Genomic DNA, 21,658 nt, shown 5'->3' with positions numbered 1-21,658 from the left:
TTATAAATTTTTGAGGGAAATAAAACTCCAATTATGTTTTTCTTCAAAAAAAAAAAATCTTAAACTGAAACTAGTTGTGCATTTGTTAAAAAAAAATTAATTATTAATTATATATATAGACCTTAATCACATGCGATAATTAGAAGAAAAAAGAAAAGCGAGAGACGATGGTAATAAATATTTGGACAGCCGTTTTCTAAAAATGATAAAACAATCCAAATTGGAATACCAAAACATGATCATCATAATTAAAGGAAATAAATGTAATAATATATATATACATATATATCTCACTATCGAAACTAATTAGGATCATAATTTATATAATCATTTATGTGAATTGAATTATGAGAAACTTAAAAGGTTACTTACGATCGATATTGTTAATTAAAAGGTTCCTCATTATTATGATCGAGTCTTTTCATTTCTATAACTCTCACCACATAATAAATACAATTAATTAGCATATAATTAAGCATTATTACACCATTCTATAAATAATAAACCACACCAGCCAAATAATTTCACTAATCAGTAATCACAACTAAACACACAAAATTAAAGTGAAAAAAAAAAACAATGGCCACCACCCAATATTCTCTCAACAATACAACTCTTTTGGTTTTAGCTCTAGTGTTTCTGGCTCTGGCTCTGCCAACATCAATGGCTCGGGTCAGAAATGATCATGACGATCATAACGAGCTCATATCTCGGCTGAAACTAGACTCATCATCATCGTCGAATAATTGTTGGGACTCGTTGATCGAGCTGCAATCGTGTACAACCGAAGTGATAATGTTTTTTCTGAATGGAGAGACTTATTTGGGTCCAAGTTGTTGCCAAGCCATAAGGATCATTGGGAAGCAATGTTGGCCAGCCATGTTTGGAACCATTGGTTTTACTAATCAAGAAGTTGATGTTCTCCAAGATTATTGTGATGATCAACAAACTACTACTACTAAAACTCTTCATGGGAAATTGTTTCCATGAATTATTATATTTTAAGTTTTTTTGTTATGTGTTTGATTTGGGTTTTTTGGTGTCAGTTTGTTTGGAGTTATAGTACTATTGCTGTTTAACTGGTTCAAGTAAATTATCTATCTATATATGTGTGTTTACGTTTTTTTCTTTTAATATATATGGTATGAAGTTTGTGTTTTTCTTATTTAACATTTTGTGTTTTAGTTACTCTTAATTGAATATATGTTTTGGTGTATTGATCCTTTAAATGAAAAATTGTGTTTCCCTAATAATATAAGAAAATTCAAATGGATACATAACTAATTTTTTTCTGTCAATAAAAAAAAGTTTCTCAATTTAAATTATAACAGCAATTATGGGTATACGTAAATCCCATATAACATAACTTATTACACAAATATTATCTAATTCGGTATCTTATCTGTATATGAGTCCATAAGTAATTTTCAGTAAATTCTCGAGCTTCACTTCATTTAATTTATTGTTAGATATATTTGTGACAAATATAAAAAAAAAATAGCATTTTCTTTTCAAGGAAAGAATTAACATATTTGAAATGCATATAAAACAAAACAAAAATAATAATTACAATAGAGATAACTAAAAGGATAACATAATACAAATTATTATTCTTCTTCATACCACCTATTATATCATGAGTGTTTTAGCCAAAATAACTTTCTATGGTTGCAAAAACAGCCATGAATTATACTGTACGACCAAAAACGATTATTATAGTCACAAAACAACTATAGATTCACACTGTGCGACCATCATGGTCGCATAGAGTAAATTAAGTGAAGTTATTTTATAAATTTTAGTATTTGAAATGGTAAGTTTAACAAATTTCTCTTGTATTATCACCTTCACTACAATAATACAATGCCTATTTTTTGAGCTTACATTTAATATTTTATGTGGCTTGCTTATCAATTCACTGTTAAGATATTATAAAAGAAGATGCAATGCAAATGAATGAATGGGAAGCATATATGACATATCATAAATATGGCGTTTTTTACAAAAAGCACAAATTATAATAATGAAACAATAATGTTTTTGGTTTTCTGTCTGTTGAAGAGGTGGAGCCTTTTGTCTAATCCATTCCATGAACACTGTTTTTTGAGTTTTTTCAAGTCTATAAAGTTGCATACTTATCTAAAATAATGAAACAATTATTCATTTGCTTACTTAGCTTAAAAATTATTTTTTATTGTTTAGAAAATGAAAAAGAAGACTGACAATCATTCATCATTTGATAAAAAAATGATAGAACTAAAAAGGAAAGGCTAGAGTAGTAGAAGTAGGAGGATATCATGTACTAGTACTACCAATAGCTAACATTTTGTAAGTACCTTAAACACAAGTTGTACCAGTCCAAAATATTTGAAGGCATGTCGATGTATCTCACCGAAGAAAATGACATAACTCTAACAATGCAGAAACATCCAAGCAAGTAACCCTTCTAACTACTGCTTTATCTTCTCCTGAAAAAACTGTTTAAATCACATATAATTATGATTGTAATATAATAGAAGACAACTGAAATTCCAAGATTAGAGGTAAGGGAAAAGAAATAACCTTCATATAATACCATGGATTCATTTAGTACAAAGTAGGGCTATGTATAGCATCACTGTTAATATTGAGAACTAAAAATCATTAGAAAAACTCCTGGCCAAACTAGGGAGGACAGAGTTATCTTCCATGAGTTTCAACCAAAAAGAAAATCTTCTAGTGTTACGTACGTATTACAACGGTCACAATTAATATTCATAAATCCATACATATTAAATATTAATTATGCAACAAGCTACAAGTATAGGACCATAAGATTTCAATGTGGCATAACTGCATAAATTAGAACATTACCACAAGGAGTAGCCTTCTAGATAATAAAGGGGGTGATCTCCGCAACAAAAGCTCCTAAAAGTGCAAAGTGAATCTCTATTCATCTCAAGGTAAGACTACTCTTGCCAAGTGCATTGAAACCAGAAATTTTTACACACTGAATAATGTAATAATCACTTCTCTGAAAAGTAGTTTTCAAATTCACTGCAGTTCACAACTAAGGATACTAACATTTTAGTGCTCACTGCCAAAAGTGGGCATCCAATTAATGTTAATGTGAAGCAAGCAATCTTCTCAAACAAATCAGTAGAGCTTATTCTTTGTTTCATTTACTCATTCAAACTACAAGGCTTTAGCACTGCTATGCCTCCCCCCACCCCAGCGTCGTCTACGACCCCTTCGTTTCCTCCCATCATCTTTCTCCTTCACTTTTTCAATCAAATCCCTTTCTCCTCGTCTCTTATACATCTTAAAAGTGATCTGTCTTTCTTCAGCCATCTTCCTCACCTTCTCCGTAATTTCAGCTGCAATTTCTCTGTTATATAGTTTCCTTAAGCCACGCATTAACTTAGCAAAAGTATCTGCTTGTGGCATTGCATCCGCTTCTATCATGTCCAAACAGTAGGAACAAGCCTCCTTCACATGCCCATTTTTGTACAGTGAATGAATCCATATTGTCCAGGCAGAAACATTAATCTCACATCCTTTATTCACAATGGAACTCCATATATCTTTAGCCATTTCAAGCTTGTCAGCTCGTAAAAGAGTATTTATTAGCTCCTTCAACGTACCATATTGTGGGGCAGATAGTAAACCCCTCTCAACCATTTCTTTGAAGTATTGACAAGCTTCAACCAGAAAGCCTTGCCCAAGGAAGCCATGAATCATAATCACAAAGGTGTCAAGCCCTGGACTTAACCCAGTTGCTTCGATTTCATTCCATAATCGAACACCTTCTTTAACTTCCCCTAGTTTACATGCCAACCGGATCACAGCATTGTATATGATCAAATCAGGAACAGAACCAATCTTTTGCATCTCCACCATGAGCTCCAAGCATTCCTCCAGCTCTTCCTTCTTCTCGTGTGCCAACATAATCTGCAAATAGGTATTCTGACTAGGAGTATGGCCTTGCTGGATCATACTATCCAAAATCTCATAACCCTTTTCAATCTTTCCCCACTTACAAAACCCACTTATCAAAGTAGTGTAAGTCATAGCATCTGCATGACAGCCACTCCTTTCCATATCAATAAAAATACGCATGGCTTCTTCCATCTTCTCATGTTTGCAGAGAACCTGAATCAAAATGGTATACGATACTGCAGTAGGAACACAGCCCTTCCCTTTCATCTCTTTCAGAAGATCATAAGCGTCCGCCATTTTTCCAGCATGAGAATACCCACCAAGCAAATTGTTATAAACCACAATGTCTGGTTCAAAACCCGCTTCTCTCATCTGAATCAGTACAACTTTTGCCTCCATAAGCTTCCCTTCTCTACACCAACCATACAACAATGAAGTAAAATGCTTTAAACTAGGCTTAAACTGAATCTTCATGTCTTCAAATAAAGAAGCTGCTTCCTTAACACTATCATTCTTGCACAAAGCATCTAACAAACAACCAAAGACATACTCATCGGGTTCGCAGCCGTACTTGGGCATTTCATCCAACACTTCAATTGCTTTTTTAACCATTCTAGCTGAAGCAAACCTTCTCATCAGAACAATAAACACTTCAGATGTTATCAACTGAGGGTTCTCCTTCCTCATCTCCTCGAGTAGTGCCCAAACAGCACCAAATTGGCGCATCTTCCCCAATGACTTGATCATGGCTTTGTAAACTTCATAACTGGGTCTGTAGCCAGGCTGCTTTGACACCCACACAAAGAACCTGTACCCCAAGTTCCCTGCATCACCACATCGATTTAAGACGCGTTCAGCCAAGCCTGAACGCACAGTGATTCCAGATTCTTGCAAGGCCAGCTCTAGCTTCGGGACCCTAGAGTGGAATTTTCTTAAGATTCTATAGATCTTTTCAACATCAGATGCAAATTCATCATTGCAATAACTCTCATCCTCTGCACCGTTGAATTGATTTTGAAGGCCAACCATCCCAAACCCACTTGCACCATCATACGTTTGACTGTTGGATTTATGATTCAAGCCATATTGGCTGGAATCAGCAGAAGGTGTGGAAGATGATTGGCTTTGTACAGTTCCAAGTACCCTTAAGTAAGTTTTCCATGAAAGGAGGCTAAAACGGGTGCCCGGTTTGAAAGAAAGAGAGAAAGGGTATTTGGTACACACAAGAAGCCTTGTTTTCTGATACAGCCTCTGCATAAGCTAATTCGATAAAGTTCGTGTATATAATCAGTCACCATTAAAGCCTAGCTTTAAGCAGAAAGCAAAAATTAGAGTACAATCTCAATGCAAAAGCTTACCATGGTGCGAACAATGTCGGGAACAGTCAGGGACCGCTGCAAACTAGAAGACCATTATCAATATTCAATCATCAACAACCAAAGTCTTTGGAAATCAAGCAAATTTTACTTCTCATATGAAATCCTAAAACGACAACTATTGTATTAATTATACAAATGTACCCACATGTTACTAAGTACACCTAGGGTATTTCGTATCCCTTACCTTGACCATTTTCACCTTCATGATATAGTTTCCTATTCCAAAATTCTTACTTGGCTCTTTCTTAGTAGTTACTAGGGTATTCATCACTGTTTAGAGTGACTTCAGAACAAAGAACAGATCAAAAGAAAACTCAAGAATCAAAGAACAGACCACTCCTTAGATTCAACAATCATACCCAAAAATCAAAATCAGATATGACAGTCATGCTTCACCGTTATGAAAGAGTCAAGAAAGATTTTTGAGTAGAAATACATCCTAAGCTATTGTCCCTTTCCTTACTCCTCCAGAATCCATAGCTAAAAATCAGATGTATAGCTTTGTCTAATAGTACTTTATATGCTTATGTCTTGTTTGAATAATATTCGTTTTGGTTGTTTTGTGCTAAAACTCTGTAACCATGGTTTTCCTCCGCAAAAAGTGAGGTTTTCAATACATTTTGGGAGAGGGGTCAGTCTATACAAGTGACCTCTTTCTCCTTTCGAAAAAAATAAAAACAGACTATTTGAGCAATACTTGAATATCATTTCAGGTTGATCTACTCGTTCTGTCATAAAATGAACAGTAAAGACACTTGAAAGCTATTTACTCACGCACTAATTCATGCAGCAAACCAAAACTCTTAAATCAAATATAGATATAAAATCCCAATTAAATCAAATATCAATACAAATCCCCAAAACTCAATCACCAAACTATTAAACAAAATTTGGATTTCTTTGCACTTCATATACAAACCAACCCCAAATTACAACATTCATACTAAAACAACAAACATAAAAACAAGCAGCAACACAACATAATGAATAACCAAAAATATAGGCAACTGATGTAAGCAAATCCCAATAATCACACAACACAATTGAAACCCAAAAAAATCCATAGTAAACTGAATCGAAATGTATGAATCAAACTGATTACAGTGAGGAGCCATTGTTGCAGAAGAAGTCATTTTTTAGTAAGCACTACAACTCAGATCCGACTAAGCCCATTTGCAATGTAAAACCTAAATAAAGTAAATCAAAAGGCCATTATATAAATTGAACAATTGGAAATCTAGGGTAATCTTTTTTAGAAAAAAGGCAATTACGGAAGACTGTTTTACAGGGCACAAAAAAAGAAGAAGATACCTGATTACAGTGAGGAGCCATTGTTGCAGAAGAAGTCATTTTTTAGTAAGCACTACCTAATTGAAAATATATTACTACGCTGTCAAGCTATCTCTTGTAGTACTCTTCCTGGCCATATATGCATACATGTATATAGATTATCATTTTGCTTTTACTATTGTATGAAGTAAAAAGTTGTAAAATGCAACAACAATTTAAAATTTGTTAGTTGCTACAATCACTAAAATGCAACAACAATTTCTCTTCTTCACCTACATGCATATAATCATTAAAATGCAACTAAAACCCAATTTACATTTAGGGCTGTTTATTTCAACACTGCTTTCAGAAAGTTTTATATTAGTATTAATCTCAAGTTAAAAAGAAAAAAGTAAATAGCCCAGAGCGAATTTCCATTTTGTAAGAAAAAAAACGAAATGACTCCAAAAGGCAGAGAAACTATGAAATAATTGCAGAAGGAAAAATGTATTTCCCAGAACTGCAGCTAACACTCAAACAATGGACATATCATTAAGTCATCTGCAAAAAATGTACTTGTTTCCCTAGTCCCTCAGTCAAAGAAATATACAGTTCTGTAAAAAGGATAGGAAAAACCAGAATAAAGGCTACAAGGCAACACAAAACAAACAAAGCACATAATCAATGAGAAAAGGAAATAAAATTACAGCATTACAAGAAACAAAAGAAGAAAAATAACGACACAACAATGTAATGCCAGAAAGGCAAAAACAGAAGCCCAGAATCATACATACCACAAATACACAAGCAAACAGTTACATATCAATACTTAATGTTCTCTCACATGTTGGTAAAGCAAAGCATACATTTTCTCAAAGCAGCTGAAGCAACCAACTGCTTTTGGTTTCAAAAGGACTGCTATAAAAGACATGATGGAAAAACATTACTAAATCCAATAAAATTTATGTAACAAATATGTTTAATTCTAAAAAATCCAAAATCAGAAATTATCAAAACAGAGGTTGTAACTTTTGTTAAATTTATTTCACCAAAAACTACTGTAAGCATTTTTAGAGCTTAGCTTAGCTTAGCCAGAGACCTTTCTCGTTGGAGGAATGCACACAGAATTGGACAGCCTTATAATAGGAATTCTTTACTCGTGCACTAATTCATGCAACAAACCAAATTCCATTTAGTATTCATTCATTATCTGTAACAAATCAAATTCCAGATAGATATAAAATCCCAATTAAATCAAATACCAACATACCGCAAATGATTTCTTTAACAAAGTTCTGGATTTCTTTGCAGTTTATATAGAATCCAACCCCAAATTACAATATTCATACTAAAACAACAAATATAAAAGAAAGCAGCAACACAACATAATGAATAAATAAAAATATAGGCAACTGATGTAAGCAAATCCCAATTATCACACAGCACAACTGAAATCCAAAAAAATCCATAGTAAATTGAATCGAAAAGGATGAATCAAGCTGGACTAACCTTATTGGTAACCTTGTCTTCTCTTTACAACTCAGATCCGACTAAGCCCATTTGCAATTTAAAACCTAAATAAAGTAAATCAAAATGCCAATATATAAATTGAACAATTGGAAATCTAGGGTAATCTTTGTTAGAAAAAACGCAAACTGAGCTAAGGATAGCTATTACCAACTACAGTCCTCCGCTCTGCCAACTGAGCTAAGGTCGGTTTCTGGTGATTTCAAACAAATTTAATAAATATTGCTTTAAATAATCTGCAATTATTCTTTTTTATATAAAAATTTAAAATAATTATTTATGTTTTGGGAACTTTAGTTATCAAAAGAAAAAAAAACAAAAAGAAAAAGTTGAGAATTATATTTGCATCTCAATATTTGCTTTTTTAACAAGTACACTTAAATATTATAAGAATAATAACTTTGATTAGTTTTAAAAAATCAATCTTAATATTTTTTTTATTTTTTCACATTTATTTGTTTCAAGTGACTCAAAAACAAAGATCAGATCAAAAGAAAACCCAAGAATCAAATAACAGACCACACTCCATAGATCCAACAATCATACCCAAAAATCAAAATTAGATATGACAGTCATGCTTCACCGTTATGAAAGAGTCAAGAAAGATTTTTGAGTAGAAATACATCCTAAGCTACTGTTCCTTTCCTTACTCCTCCAGAATCCATAGCTAAAAATCAAATGTATAGCTTTGTCTAATAGTACTTTATATGCTCATGTCTTGTTTGAATACTGTTCGTTTTAGTTGTTTTGTGCTAAAACTCTGTAACCATGGTTTTCCTCCACCAAAAATGAGGTTTTTCAATATATTTTGGGGGAGGGGTCAGTCTATACAAGTGACATCTTTCTCCTTTTTTTAAAAAAAAAGACTTTTTGAGCAATACTTGAATATCATTTCAAGTTGATCATAGCTACTCGTTGTGTCATAAAATGAATAGTAAAGACACTTGAAAGCTATTTACTCGTGCACTAATTCATGCAGCAAACCAAAACTCTTAAATCAAATATAGATATAAAATGCCAATTAAATCAAATATCAATACAAATCCCCAAAACTCAATCACCAAACTATTAAACAAAATTCTGGATTTCTTTGCAGTTCATATACAAACCAACCCCAAATTACAATATTAATACTAAAACAGCAAACATAAAAACAAGCAGCAACACGACATAATGAATAAACAAAATATAGGCAACTGATGTAAGCAAATCCCAATTATCACACAGCATGTAGGAGCTAATCAAGACAAACGAAATTAACAGAGTATAGTGCACAGCAAAAGAACAATGCCAAGAAAAGCTTAACCCTTAATGGTTAGCTTGAATTTATTTATATAGAGTAGTTGCAGATACAAGATGAAAAACAAACCAACAATGAAGACAGTAAAAACAGAAAAATACAGTTGGCATAACAGAATAACAGCATTTGACTGTAAGAAACTTCCTTTGACTTTAACTAACAGATTCTTGGTTAATATCCCCCCTCAAACGAAATGGCGATGAAGCCATATGAAGTTTGTTCTTCAAGTAGTTGAACCGATCTGTTGTTAAAGGCTTGGTCAATATATCTGCAGCTTGATCAAATGAAGGGACATAGCAAACTAGGAGTTGTTTTGCTAGGATTTGATCACGAACAAAGTGGAGATCGATCTCAATATGTTTACATCGAGCATGAAACACGGGATTGGCAGTAAGGGCAGTAGCTCCTTGGTTGTCAACCCACAGAACAGGTGCTTTTAACTGAGGGATTTGAAGTTCAGACAGAAGAGATAGAAGCCACTGAACTTCTGCTGCAGCGTTAGCAAGAGCACGAAATTCACTCTCGGTGCTTGATCGAGCAACAACATGTTGCTTCTTGGCTGACCAAGACACCAAATTGTCACCCAAAAACATAAGATAACCCCCAGTTGATCTCCTATCATCAATGCAGCTTGCCCAATCTGCATCGGTAAAACCTGTCCAGTGAAGATTGTCAGTTGGTCTAATCCAGATGCCTTCCGTGAGAGTACCTTTGGGATACCGAAGCAATCTTTTGCATGCTTCCCAGTGTTTGATAGTTGGTGCCTTAAGAAATTGACTTAGTTTGTTTGTAATATAGGCAACATCAAGCCGAGTTAAGCTCAAATATTGTAAGGCCCCAATGGTACTTCGGTATAATGTGATGTCTTCAAAAGGATCTCCATCATTTAGACTCAATTTAGAACTTGAACTTGTAGGATTAGGACAAATTTTGGCTCCCTCCATGTGAACTTTGGTAAGCAAATCAGTAATGTACTTACTTTGACTGAGATACATGCCATTTTGATCTCGATAAACCTCAACCCCAAAAAAATAATGAATCGGCCCCAAATCTTTTAGTGAAAATTCAGTATTGAGAGCAGCGATAAACTGATTAAGAAGAGAAGTATTGGGACCTGTGAGTAAGATATCATCCACATAAACAAGCAAATAAACCAATGTGTTACCCGAGCCATGATAGAATAGAGAAGTGTCGGATTTTGATGCTGAAAATCCCCAATGAAGAAGAGTTTGCTTTAGTTTATCATTCCATGCTCTTGGAGCCTGTTTCAAGCCATATAAGGCTTTATGAAGAAGACACACATGATCTGGCTTGGACTTGTCAACAAAACCTGGGGGTTGTTGCATATATACTGTTTCATTAAGAGTCCCATTTAAAAAGGCATTGCTTACATCTAACTGCTTGACACACCAATTTTTGCTGACAGCAAGTGAAAGAACAACCCGAACAGTCACTGGCTTCACCACTGGACTAAATGTGTCTTCATAGTCAATCCCAGGTGTTTGAAGATACCCTTTGGCCACTAATCTTGATTTGCACTTGTCAAGAGACCCATCTTTGTTTAGCTTAACCCTGTGTATCCATTTATTAGTAATCACCTGCATGTCTTTAGTATAGGGAACCAATGTCCAAGTTTTTTGATTGGTAAGAGCAGTGAACTCATGGTTCATTGCAGCAAACCATTTGGGATTGGTGAGGGCATCTTTAAGAGACTTAGGTTCAAAGGGAATGAGAGATTCAGGGAGAGGATGCTTAGTAGCAAGATAGGCTTTGGGTTTGGTAATCCCATTTTGAGATCTAGTTTTCATTGGATGATGTCGGCCTATAGAAGGAGCTGGGATGATTTTGGTTGAGTCTAGAGAGGTATTAGATGAACTAGGAGGATGATGATGTGATGTTGTAGCATCAGGTACATTTGGTAATGGTAAAGTGTTCAATGACACATGGATAGTGGGGGACCGGTCTGGTGGTGGAGTGGGGTTGGTATGACTAGGTACAGTTGGTAATGTAGACAAGTCATTGTTTGATGATAAAGGCATGGTAGTGGGAACAGTGGGGTCACTGTTTGATTGAGTATTTCGAGATGGTGGGTGTGTCTCGGGTAGAGTTTGGACAGGTGGTTCATGAGAAGACATATGAGAGTCAAACATAGTAGGTACATTAGCATGAGAAGATAAAGGTAAAGTATTAAAGGTAGTGAAAGGAAATGAAGGAGTGGTTGAGGATTGTACCTGATGGTGAATAGGGGAACTTTTGCAGGATAATGTTGTTCATTGAAAACAACATTTCGGGCAATATAGACCCTGCCTTCATTGCTTTCACAGATGTACCCTTTATGGTGAGTAGAGTACCCCAAAAATAGACATTGTTGTGTCCTATACTCCATTTTATGTTGATTGTAAGGCCTCAAATGAGGGTAGCAGGCACAACCAAAGGATTTTAGAATATTATAATCTGGTTTGGTATGAAATAGAGTCTCATAGGGTGTTATGTAGTTTAAAACTCTTGTGGGAAGTCTATTGATGGAAAAGACAGCAGTACTAAAGGCATACCACCAATAGGATAGGTCCAAACCAGATTGAGCAAGTAAGGTGAGACCGGTTTCAGTGATGTGTCTGTGTTTTCTCTTTGCCCTCCCATTTTGTTCATGAGTTATTGGACAAGGATGTTGAAAGTGAATGCCTTGATCTTCCAAGAACTTTTTGAATGATCTGTATTCTCCTCCCCAATCGGCTTGAACAGACTTAATTGGAAGATTAAACTGTTTTTCCACTAACCCTTTCCATTTAATAAAGACCTCAAAGGCTTGAGATTTTTGAGTTAGTGGAAAGATCCATGTGTACCTGCTGAAATCATCAAGAAAATGCACATAATACTTGTATCCTTGTTTGGCATCAACATGAGATGGTCCCCATAAGTCAGTGTGAATTAAGGCCAAAGGTTGGTTTGCTCTATTTTCAGAGATGGAGAAAGGAAGAGTATGGCTTTTCCAGACTGACAAGCGGTACAAAAGTTTAAGTCTTTGATGGAACCAGTATGGGGAAGAGAGGGTAATAGTTTAATGAGAGTGTTTATGGAAGGATGACCAAGTTTGCAATGCCATGTGTTAACATCTTTAGCAGTAAAAGTGTGATATAATTCAGGAGACAAAGATGTATAACTAGTGGAATCCAATGTTTCATTTATTGAAGAAGAATTACAATTGACTACAGCAGGTACTTCATGACCTTTATTCATGTTGGTACAGACACATTCAGAAGAGAAATTAGGACAAGACACAAGATTGCATTGCAATGTAGCTGAAGTAGAGGATGCAGAGTCATCTCCCAATTGATAAAGACCATCTTTAACCTTCCCTTTGATCAGAACTTGCCCAGTTTCCTTGTCCTTGACAAAGCACCAGTGTTTATGAAATTCAAGAAAGACATTGTTATCTTCTGTTAGTTTAGAAACACTAACCAAATTCTTTTTAATGGAAGGAATTTGTAAAACAGAATTTAACTTGAGAGGACAGTTATTGAAACAAGGTAAATGAGCAGAACCAATGTGAGAGATACAAATGGTCTTACCATCGGCTACAGCAAGTGTCTCAGGGCCATTGTAGGCAGTGGCAGTGTCAAGAGTCTCATGAGTGTTGGTGATGTGGTTTGTGGCCCCAGTGTCAACAAACCAAGAAAGATCATCACCGAAATCAGGTAATACCACAGGTTGATGATGGTCAGACAGATCACATTCAGTGAGATACGCCCTTGGTGCAGACACATTTGGTTTTGGAGTGACCCATGATTTGTCAAATCTGTAGTGGCACACAGCAGCTGTGTGCCCAGACTTCATACAGACTTGACAAATTAATCGAGAGCTTGGATAGGAGCCACGGCCGAAGGTTCTTGGTTGAGTTTTGAATTGATTTTCACTGGGAGGGTCTCGATTGTGAGATTGAAATGGTCTGAAGTTGTCATTTCTGGAATTTTTTGAGGCAAGATTAGCTTGCATTTTCAGAGTGAGATCAGAGACAGAGTTGTGATGATCTAGTCGACTTTCGTGAGCCATTAACAAGGCTTAAACTTCTTCAAGAGAGAGATCATCACTTCTGGAAGTAAATCCTGAAAACACAGGGTCATATTCGGGTCCTAACCCATTGAGTAATTGCAATATGAGATCTTGGAGACCAACAGCAGAGCCAGCAATGGTGATCGCATCAGAGAGAGACTGAACCTTTTCAACATAATCAGAGATAGAAAGAGAGCCTTTCTTGATGTGAGAAAATTGTCCCTTGAGCTGGAGAAGCCTTGTGCGAGACTGACTGGTGAATCGTTGTTCTAAGGCGGTCCAAACAGAGTAGGAGCTGGTGTAATTGGCGACAGAAGCAAGTACACCTTCGGTCATTGACGATCGGAGCCATGAAAGGAGTAATTGATCTCGTTTCTTCCATTGACGATATTGAGGATTTGGTTCACCGGAGACAAGATGCTGGGGAGGGGGAACGCCAATGAACAGAGTGTCGTCGAGATCGTGTCCGATGACGGTGGGGACAACCTGAGATTTCCACGCAAGGAAATTTGATCGATCAAGCCTAACAGTGAGGGAGGCAGAGAGAGAGTTGGAAAACGGATTCCATTGAGATGGAGGAATAGCAACGGTAGCAGGGAAGGGAGGATCGAATTGAAGACCAGAGGTATTACCGGAGGCCATTAGAGACAGTCGTCAATGGTGATTGATACCATGTAGGAGCTAATCAAGACAAACGAACTTAACAGAGTATAGTGCAGAGCAAAAGAACAATGCCAAGAAAAGCTTAACCCTTAATGGTTAGCTTGAATTTATTTATATAGAGTAGTTGCAGATACAAGATGAAAAACAAACCAACAATGAAGACAGTAAAAACAGAAAAATACAGTTGGCATAACAGAATAACAGCATTTGACTGTAACAAACTGCCTTTGACTTTAACTAACAGATTCTTGGTTAATACAGCACAATTGAAACCCAAAAAAATCCACAGTAAACTAAATCGAAATGTATGAATCAAACCGGACTAACCTTATTGGTAACCTTGTCTTCTCTTTACAACTCAGATTCGACTAAGCCCTATAAACTTCTTCTGTTTTATAGGGCACAAAAAAAAAAAGAAGATACCTGATTAGAATGAGGAGCCATTGTTGAATAAGAAGTCGTTTTTTAGATTGTCAATAAATAAATAAAAAATTCTGACCTGCCGAATTCGAACCAGCGACCGAAGGATAGCCATTACCAACTACAGTCCTCCGCTCTGCCAACTGAGCTAAGTCGGTTTGTATTAATGTCAAATAAAATTAATCAATATTTCTTTAAATAATCTGCAATTATTCTTTTTTATACAAAAATATTAAAAATTGGTACTTTCGTACATACGAGTCTATGCCATTATATATTTATATTATGTTCTCAATAAAATTATTTATTGCATTAAAAATAAAATCATCAAAAAGTAAATTACACCTATTGTCAGTTCAAAAAAAAAAAATTAAACGTTTTTTCTATTATATAAGAAGTGTTCCATATCTTTATATATTAAAAGTACTTATTTAACAACAATTTTCGGTTTAACGATGTTATTTTGTTTCCTCCGTTAACTTTGGCAGAATATTCCCAATTAATTTATATTATTTTTTAACAAAAAATTATTAAAAAAAATACACATTCCGTTAACATAACATTATTTTATTAAAAAAAACACACATTCCGTTAACATCCCAGAAATAACCAATTATGCTAAAAATTAGGAGAAGAGAATGAAACAAATTTTTAGGGAAATTGTAAGCTTGATAGCGATAATGAAACTAATTCTCCTAAAATTGTGATTCCATTCGTACCCTTTATACCCTATTCCAACGTTGAGATTAGATATTAAAAAGACTTCCAAAGAATATTTCCATCCTCCTTTTCTCCGATGAAATCCTACTCACTATTCTCGCCAAGCTTCCCTGTCTTATCGCAACACCAACTCACTCGTCTGCAAAAGATGGCTCAGTCTTCAAGGTCTGGTACGGTCTCTCAAGCTTCTCGATTGGGGCTTTCTTCAGTCGGGTAGTGATGGAACATTCACATATGGAAACTTATTCCTTGGAACCTGAGGATCGAAAAAGGATGTTCATTTTCGGTATGGGATTTGTCGGCCACTGTTTTGCTCAACAGCTCAAGAGCCAAGGATGGTAAAGATTCATATGATCTCTTTGTTTGAATTGATTTTACTGTGTTAATATATTTAGAAAAAGTTTCCGAATGTTGGAGCTTCTGAAGTGGATTATCATGGATGTGTTTGGTACTTGCACAAGCATTGTGAAGAAGAAGAAGCAGCTTGCAGACTGGGGATTTGATAATGGTATTTACCATTTTGACGCAAATGAGCCAGAGTGAGTGCATGTTCACATTAATTTATATTAACAGCAATTCTTGGTTTAACGATGTTGTTTTGTTTCCTCCGTTAATTTTAACAGAATATTCCCAATTAATTTATATTTTTTTTTAACAAAAATTTATTAAAAAAAATACACATTCCGTTAACATAACATTATTTTATTAAAAAAAAAACACACATTCCGTTAACATCCCAGAAATAACCAATTATGCTAAAAATTAGGAGAAGAGAATGAAACAAATTGTTAGGGAAATTGTAAGCTTGATAGCGATAATGAAACTAATTCTCCTAAAATTGTGATTCCATTCGTACCCTTTATACCCTATTCCAACGTTGAGATTAGATATTAAAAAGACTTCCAAAGAATATTTCCGTCCTCCTTTTCTCCGATGAAATCCTACTCACTATTCTCGCCAAGCTTCCCCTGTCTCATCGCAACACCAACTCACTCGTCTGCAAAAGATGGCTCAGTCTTCAAGGTCTGGTACGGTCTCTCAAGCTTCTTGATTGGGGCTTTCTTCAGTCGGGTAGTGATGGAACATTCACATATGGAAACTTATTCCTTGGAACCTGAGGATCGAAAAAGGATGTTCATTTTCGGTATGGGATTTGTCGGCCACTGTTTTGCTCAACAGCTCAAGAGCCAAGGATGGTAAAGATTCATATGATCTCTTTGTTTGAATTGATTTTACTGTGTTAATATATTTAGAAAAAGTTTCTGAATGTTGGAGCTTCTGAAGTGGATTATCAGGGATGTGTTTGGTACTTGCACAAGCATTGTGAAGAAGAAGAAGCAGCTTGCAGACTGGGGATTTGATAATGGTATTTACCATTTTGACGCAAATGAGCCAGAGTGAGTGCATGTTCACATTAATTTATATTAACGGCAATTCTTGGTTTAACGATGTTGTTTTGTTTCCTCCGTTAATTTTAACAGAATATTCCCAATTAATTTATATTATTTTTTAACAAAAATTTATTAAAAAAAATACACATTCCGTTAACATAACATTATTTTATTAAAAAAAACACACATTTCGTTAACATCCCAGAAATAACCAATTATGCTAAAAATTAGGAGAAGAGAATGAAACAAATTGTTAGGGAAATTGTAAGCTTGATAGCGATAATGAAACTAATTCTCCTAAAATTGTGATTCCATTCGTACCCTTTATACCCTATTCCAACGTTGAGATTAGATATTAAAAAGACTTCCAAAGAATATTTCCGTCCTCCTTTTCTCCGATGAAATCCTACTCACTATTCTCGCCAAGCTTCCCCTGTCTCATCGCAACACCAACTCACTCGTCTGCAAAAGATGGCTCAGTCTTCAAGGTCTGGTACGGTCTCTCAAGCTTCTTGATTGGGGCTTTCTTCAGTCGGGTAGTGATGGAACATTCACATATGGAAACTTATTCCTTGGAACCTGAGGATCGAAAAAGAATGTTCATTTTCGGTATGGGATTTGTCGGCCACTGTTTTGCTCAACAGCTCAAGAGCCAAGGATGGTAAAGATTCATATGATCTCTTTGTTTGAATTGATTTTACTGTGTTAATATATTTAGAAAAAGTTTCCGAATGTTGGAGCTTCTGAAGTGGATTATCAGGGATGTGTTTGGTACTTGCACAAGCATTGTGAAGAAGAAGAAGCAGCTTGCAGACTGGGGATTTGATAATGGTATTTACCATTTTGACGCAAATGAGCCAGAGTGAGTGCATGTTCACATTAATTTATATTAACGGCAATTCTTGGTTTAACGATGTTGTTTTGTTTCCTCCGTTAATTTTAACAGAATATTCCCAATTAATTTATATTATTTTTTAACAAAAATTTATTAAAAAAAATACACATTCCGTTAACATAACATTATTTTATTAAAAAAAAACACACATTCCGTTAACATCCCAGAAATAACCAATTATGCTAAAAATTAGGAGAAGAGAATGAAACAAATTGTTAGGGAAATTGTAAGCTTGATAGCGATAATGAAACTAATTCTCCTAAAATTGTGATTCCATTCGTACCCTTTATACCCTATTCCAACGTTGAGATTAGATATTAAAAAGACTTCCAAAGAATATTTTCGTCCTCCTTTTCTCCGATGAAATCCTACTCACTATTCTCGCCAAGCTTCCCCTGTCTCATCGCAACACCAACTCACTCGTCTGCAAAAGATGGCTCAGTCTTCAAGGTCTGGTACGGTCTCTCAAGCTTCTCGATTAGGGCTTTCTTCAGTCGGGTAGTGATGGAACATTCACATATGGAAACTTATTCCTTGTTACCTGAGGATCGAAAAAGGATGTTCATTTTCGGTATGGGATTTGTCGGCCACTGTTTTGCTCAACAGCTCAAGAGCCAAGGATGGTAAAGATTCATATGATCTCTTTGTTTGAATTGATTTTACTGTGTTAATATATTTAGAAAAAGTTTACGAATGTTGGAGCTTCTGAAGTGGATTATCAGGGATGTGTCTGGTACTTGCACAAGCATTATGAAGAAGAAGAAGCAGCTTGCAGACTGGGGATTTGATAATGGTATTTACCATTTTGACGCAAATGAGCCAGAGTGAGTGCATGTTCACATTTCACTTCATAAGTTTATGTGTTAATTTATTGATTTGTATACTGTAAAAAAACACAGTATCATCAATTGAAACTGAGGTACGAACAAGAGAGGCACGGTGATGATGTCATCCAACCCTGCATCGTCTTCTTCCTTCGCTTCCACTTGGGTATCCACCACCTCAGTCTCAGCTTCCGGTAAGCGGATTCAGTGGGAAATGGCTGAGCTCAACACTGATCCTCCTTTTGATTGCTCTGCTGGCACTAAAGGCGACAATCTCTACCGCTGGGTCGCCACCATTATTGGTCCCCAAGGTTTCTCTTTTCTCTTTTCTTTCTTTATTTCTTTATATGGGTTTTGATTATTTGTTCTCAGTTTGTGTTTTCAGCTCACTTTTTTGAATGATCACTCAACTTGTTTTTTCTTCTTCTTTATGGTTCAATTTGAAGAGCTAATTACAATTATAGAGAAAGATAGATTCCATATGCTTTGAAATTTAAGGAATAATGACTAAATGCTTTTCATATGTAAATCTTTGTTTTCACTTACATCCAAGCCAACAATGATTGTTCTTTTCAACTTAATCTTAGAAAAATCTTTTTAGTTCAACTTAATGAGTGTGTTTTTCAATTTTGCTTTCTGACCCATGTTGATTTGCTTTCTGGGTCTTTGATTTCGACCCTAAATTCTGATATTTTGTTGAACCACAAAATGTTTTCTGTTCAAATTGGTTCTCATTTTTCGGCAGATGCTCAAGCTTTCCAAGCCCATTTGCTTCCTCCCGAGGTTATTGATAGAGGGCTTCAAGAATTAGCCAACGGTTGCCCAAATCTTCACAAAGTGGCATTGGTTGGTGCTACTGAACTGGGTAATGCTCGACTTTGCAAGATTTAGAATTGCACAGGTGCAACGACAATGTCTTACGTGGTATAGCAGCATGTGAGAATTTGCAGGTACTGAAGTTGGTAGGCAATGTGAAAGGGTTTTATAGCTCAACGGTCTCTGTTTGTTGGTCTATTATACAAATTAGAATAAAGATTAACAAGAGCATAAATACTTATTATGTATAGTACGGTGAATTAATTAAGTATTTTTTTTTTACTATTTCACAATTTTATTGTTAAGTCTATAAAAAATTAAAAACTCCTTCAATAATGAATTTTTTTAATTTTTTTTCCTTTTCATTTAATAATTCTTCTCTTTTAATTATCAAAATTATATGTTTCTTTTTAATTTTTTACATTGTTTTCTTTAATTTAATAAACCTTAAGCATTATTTTTTCTAATATATATCAACAATATTAAAATTTAATTTTATAAATTTATTATTATTGCTTTTAAATATTTTATTAACATTTTGAGTTTAATTTTTATTTCTCAAAATTTTACACAATATATATATATTTTTTTTAATATATTACATAATTATACATTCTCTTTCTTCAAATTATTATTATTCTTTCTACAATTATCACTCTATATTGAGCATTATTTATTTTAAAATTACGTATGACATTTGAAAAAAAACCATAACTATAACTAAAACCTAAAATAAAACTAACTATACGTGACTAGACACGTAACTTCTGCCTATATATATATTTTTATTTTTTGAAGAGTTTTTTCTATTATATATGACTACCATCATTGAGGGGAGAATTATAATATACTGGTTTGGTTTGATGTTTTTACCTATATTTTTCTTACATGACATAATTGGTTTTTAGTATTGAAGATTTACCATTACATAGGAATCACAACTAGGAGTATTACTTTTCAATGATAATTGTTTAGTTTTTCTTATCGTTATCAACTACTATTCAATACAAATGATAAACTTTTAAATTCTAAATTAAAAAAATGATAAATAATTAAACTCACCAAGCTAGATGCAATTACATAATTTGTAGTAGTGTCTAGTGTGATGATGATTTTTTTTTTTCCAATCCCACTTTACTAATCTAGAATACAAAAAAATAAATTCATTGATATAATTCACATTAATAAAGAAAAGAAAAATTCACAAATAATCTACAATTTGGTGTGAATTTAACACTACTCAAGCTTCATAATAATTGGAGTGGACACTGATGAGGTGTTCCTTTTTGCTTCGATTGTGGTTGACACGATCTGGAGGGCTAGGAATGATAAGGTCCATAACAACACTATGGGTAGCTTGATACATTATATTGACTCTATTGCTTATTGTTACGCAGATTATGGTTCCTGTTTGTTTAAGACTTTTCAAGATGATGGTACCACGGCTTGGTCGCCACCGCCGGAGGATTGGATTAAAATTAACTGCGACGTCAGAGTCGGTGGTGATTCCATGTGTGTTGTGGCAATTGCCAGGGACTCTACGGGGTCGATTTTGTGGCTGGCAACTAAATTGCTTAACTTCGCTGACTCTATCATCGGAGAAGCAGCGGCGTGTCTGTTAGCTTTGGAGACGGCGATCTCTATGCATCATCATTTTGTTATGGTGGAGAGTGATTCTGAGAGTGTTATCAAGAACCTTAAAGGTGCTGACACCTTGTGGGGGATTGAAAATTATGTACGGCAATGTAAACGTCTCTCTACCTGTATGATTTCTTGTAATTTTTCTTTTATTTCCAGAAACTGTAATTTTGCAGCCCATAATGTGACTAAATGGGCGTTTGCAAACAATTTTAACGGTATGGTAGAAGTATCTACTATCCCGATTGATATCCTTTGTAATGACCATGAGATCTGATTTTTATTTTAATTATAAAAACGCCTTTATTCACAAAAAAAAAAAAAAAAGTTTCATAATAATTGTGTAAACATATTAAGGATATCTATTTCATTTTAAATCCAATTTTAACCTATAACCTTTAGATGTTGTTTCTATAAATACATATATTATCACTATCTTCCATTCCACTAGGTGTTTTATCTCTTTTCTTTGTTGATTGTTTCCATGTTTGAGAATAATGGGAAAAGGTTCCAATTGGTCCATTCACACACACATATTATATATTTATTTTGTGTCCACATACAGGTAGTACCGGGTATACCCTACATTAGATATATATATATATATATCATTTCAGCAATTATATTAAAAACTCACTGTGACACAACACAAACTTTTCTGATTGGATTTCAACACATCTTCTTCTATTCTATATCAACACAACAAATGAAAAACACTCTCATATCATAACTCTCTTCATTTTACCAAACAAATCCTAAAATGGATCAAAAACTCAATTAAAAATAGGTACACGCATACACAATTCATATTCATTCAATTGAGCAAAGGCATATGTATGTATAAAAAA

The 21,658-nt window shown here is 34.6% G+C and overlaps 2 protein-coding genes across 13 annotated transcripts; one reads left to right on the top strand and one right to left on the bottom strand.

Moving 5' to 3' along the window:
• Positions 1 to 579: 579 nt before the first annotated feature.
• LOC115709077 (egg cell-secreted protein 1.1) lies at positions 580 to 990 on the top strand. The gene has a single exon (XM_030637114.2). The coding sequence runs from the start codon at positions 580 to 582 to the stop codon at positions 988 to 990; it is 411 nt and encodes a 136-aa protein (XP_030492974.2).
• A 957-nt stretch (positions 991 to 1,947) lies between these two features.
• LOC115708964 (pentatricopeptide repeat-containing protein At3g49730) lies at positions 1,948 to 14,454 on the bottom strand. Of its 12 annotated transcripts, none has more exons than XR_009684798.1 (6): positions 14,434 to 14,454; positions 8,076 to 8,140; positions 5,277 to 5,312; positions 2,854 to 5,178; positions 2,563 to 2,617; positions 1,948 to 2,477 (listed from the first exon to the last, which is right to left on the bottom strand). XR_009684798.1 is itself a non-coding variant. In XM_061105289.1 (4 exons), the coding sequence occupies exons 3-4, from the start codon at positions 5,277 to 5,279 to the stop codon at positions 3,175 to 3,177; spliced, it is 2,007 nt and encodes a 668-aa protein (XP_060961272.1). In that variant the 5' UTR covers positions 5,280 to 6,484; positions 6,609 to 6,716; positions 8,076 to 8,105; the 3' UTR covers positions 2,538 to 3,174. The 12 variants fall into 12 exon arrangements, 2 of the variants coding, with proteins under 2 accessions (XP_060961272.1, XP_060961271.1); XR_009684791.1 differs by lacking the exon at positions 14,434 to 14,454 and adding an exon at positions 6,609 to 6,716 and having other exon boundaries at positions 5,277 to 6,484; positions 8,076 to 8,105; XR_009684793.1 differs by lacking the exon at positions 14,434 to 14,454 and adding an exon at positions 6,609 to 6,716 and having other exon boundaries at positions 1,948 to 2,468; positions 5,277 to 6,484; positions 8,076 to 8,105.
• Between the last annotated feature and the right edge of the window lie 7,204 nt (positions 14,455 to 21,658).

Source organism: Cannabis sativa, chromosome X (genome assembly GCF_029168945.1).
Source record: "Cannabis sativa cultivar Pink pepper isolate KNU-18-1 chromosome X, ASM2916894v1, whole genome shotgun sequence".
NCBI lineage: Eukaryota > Viridiplantae > Streptophyta > Magnoliopsida > Rosales > Cannabaceae > Cannabis > Cannabis sativa.
The sequence above is the reverse complement of the archived record's forward strand: the minus strand, read 5'-3'. Positions and strand labels throughout refer to the sequence as shown.

Excerpts from the sequence above, each read along its gene's own strand:
- LOC115709077 (XM_030637114.2), top strand. The coding sequence starts at position 580 with ATGGCCACCACCCAATATTCTCTCAACAATACAACTCTTTTGGTTTTA.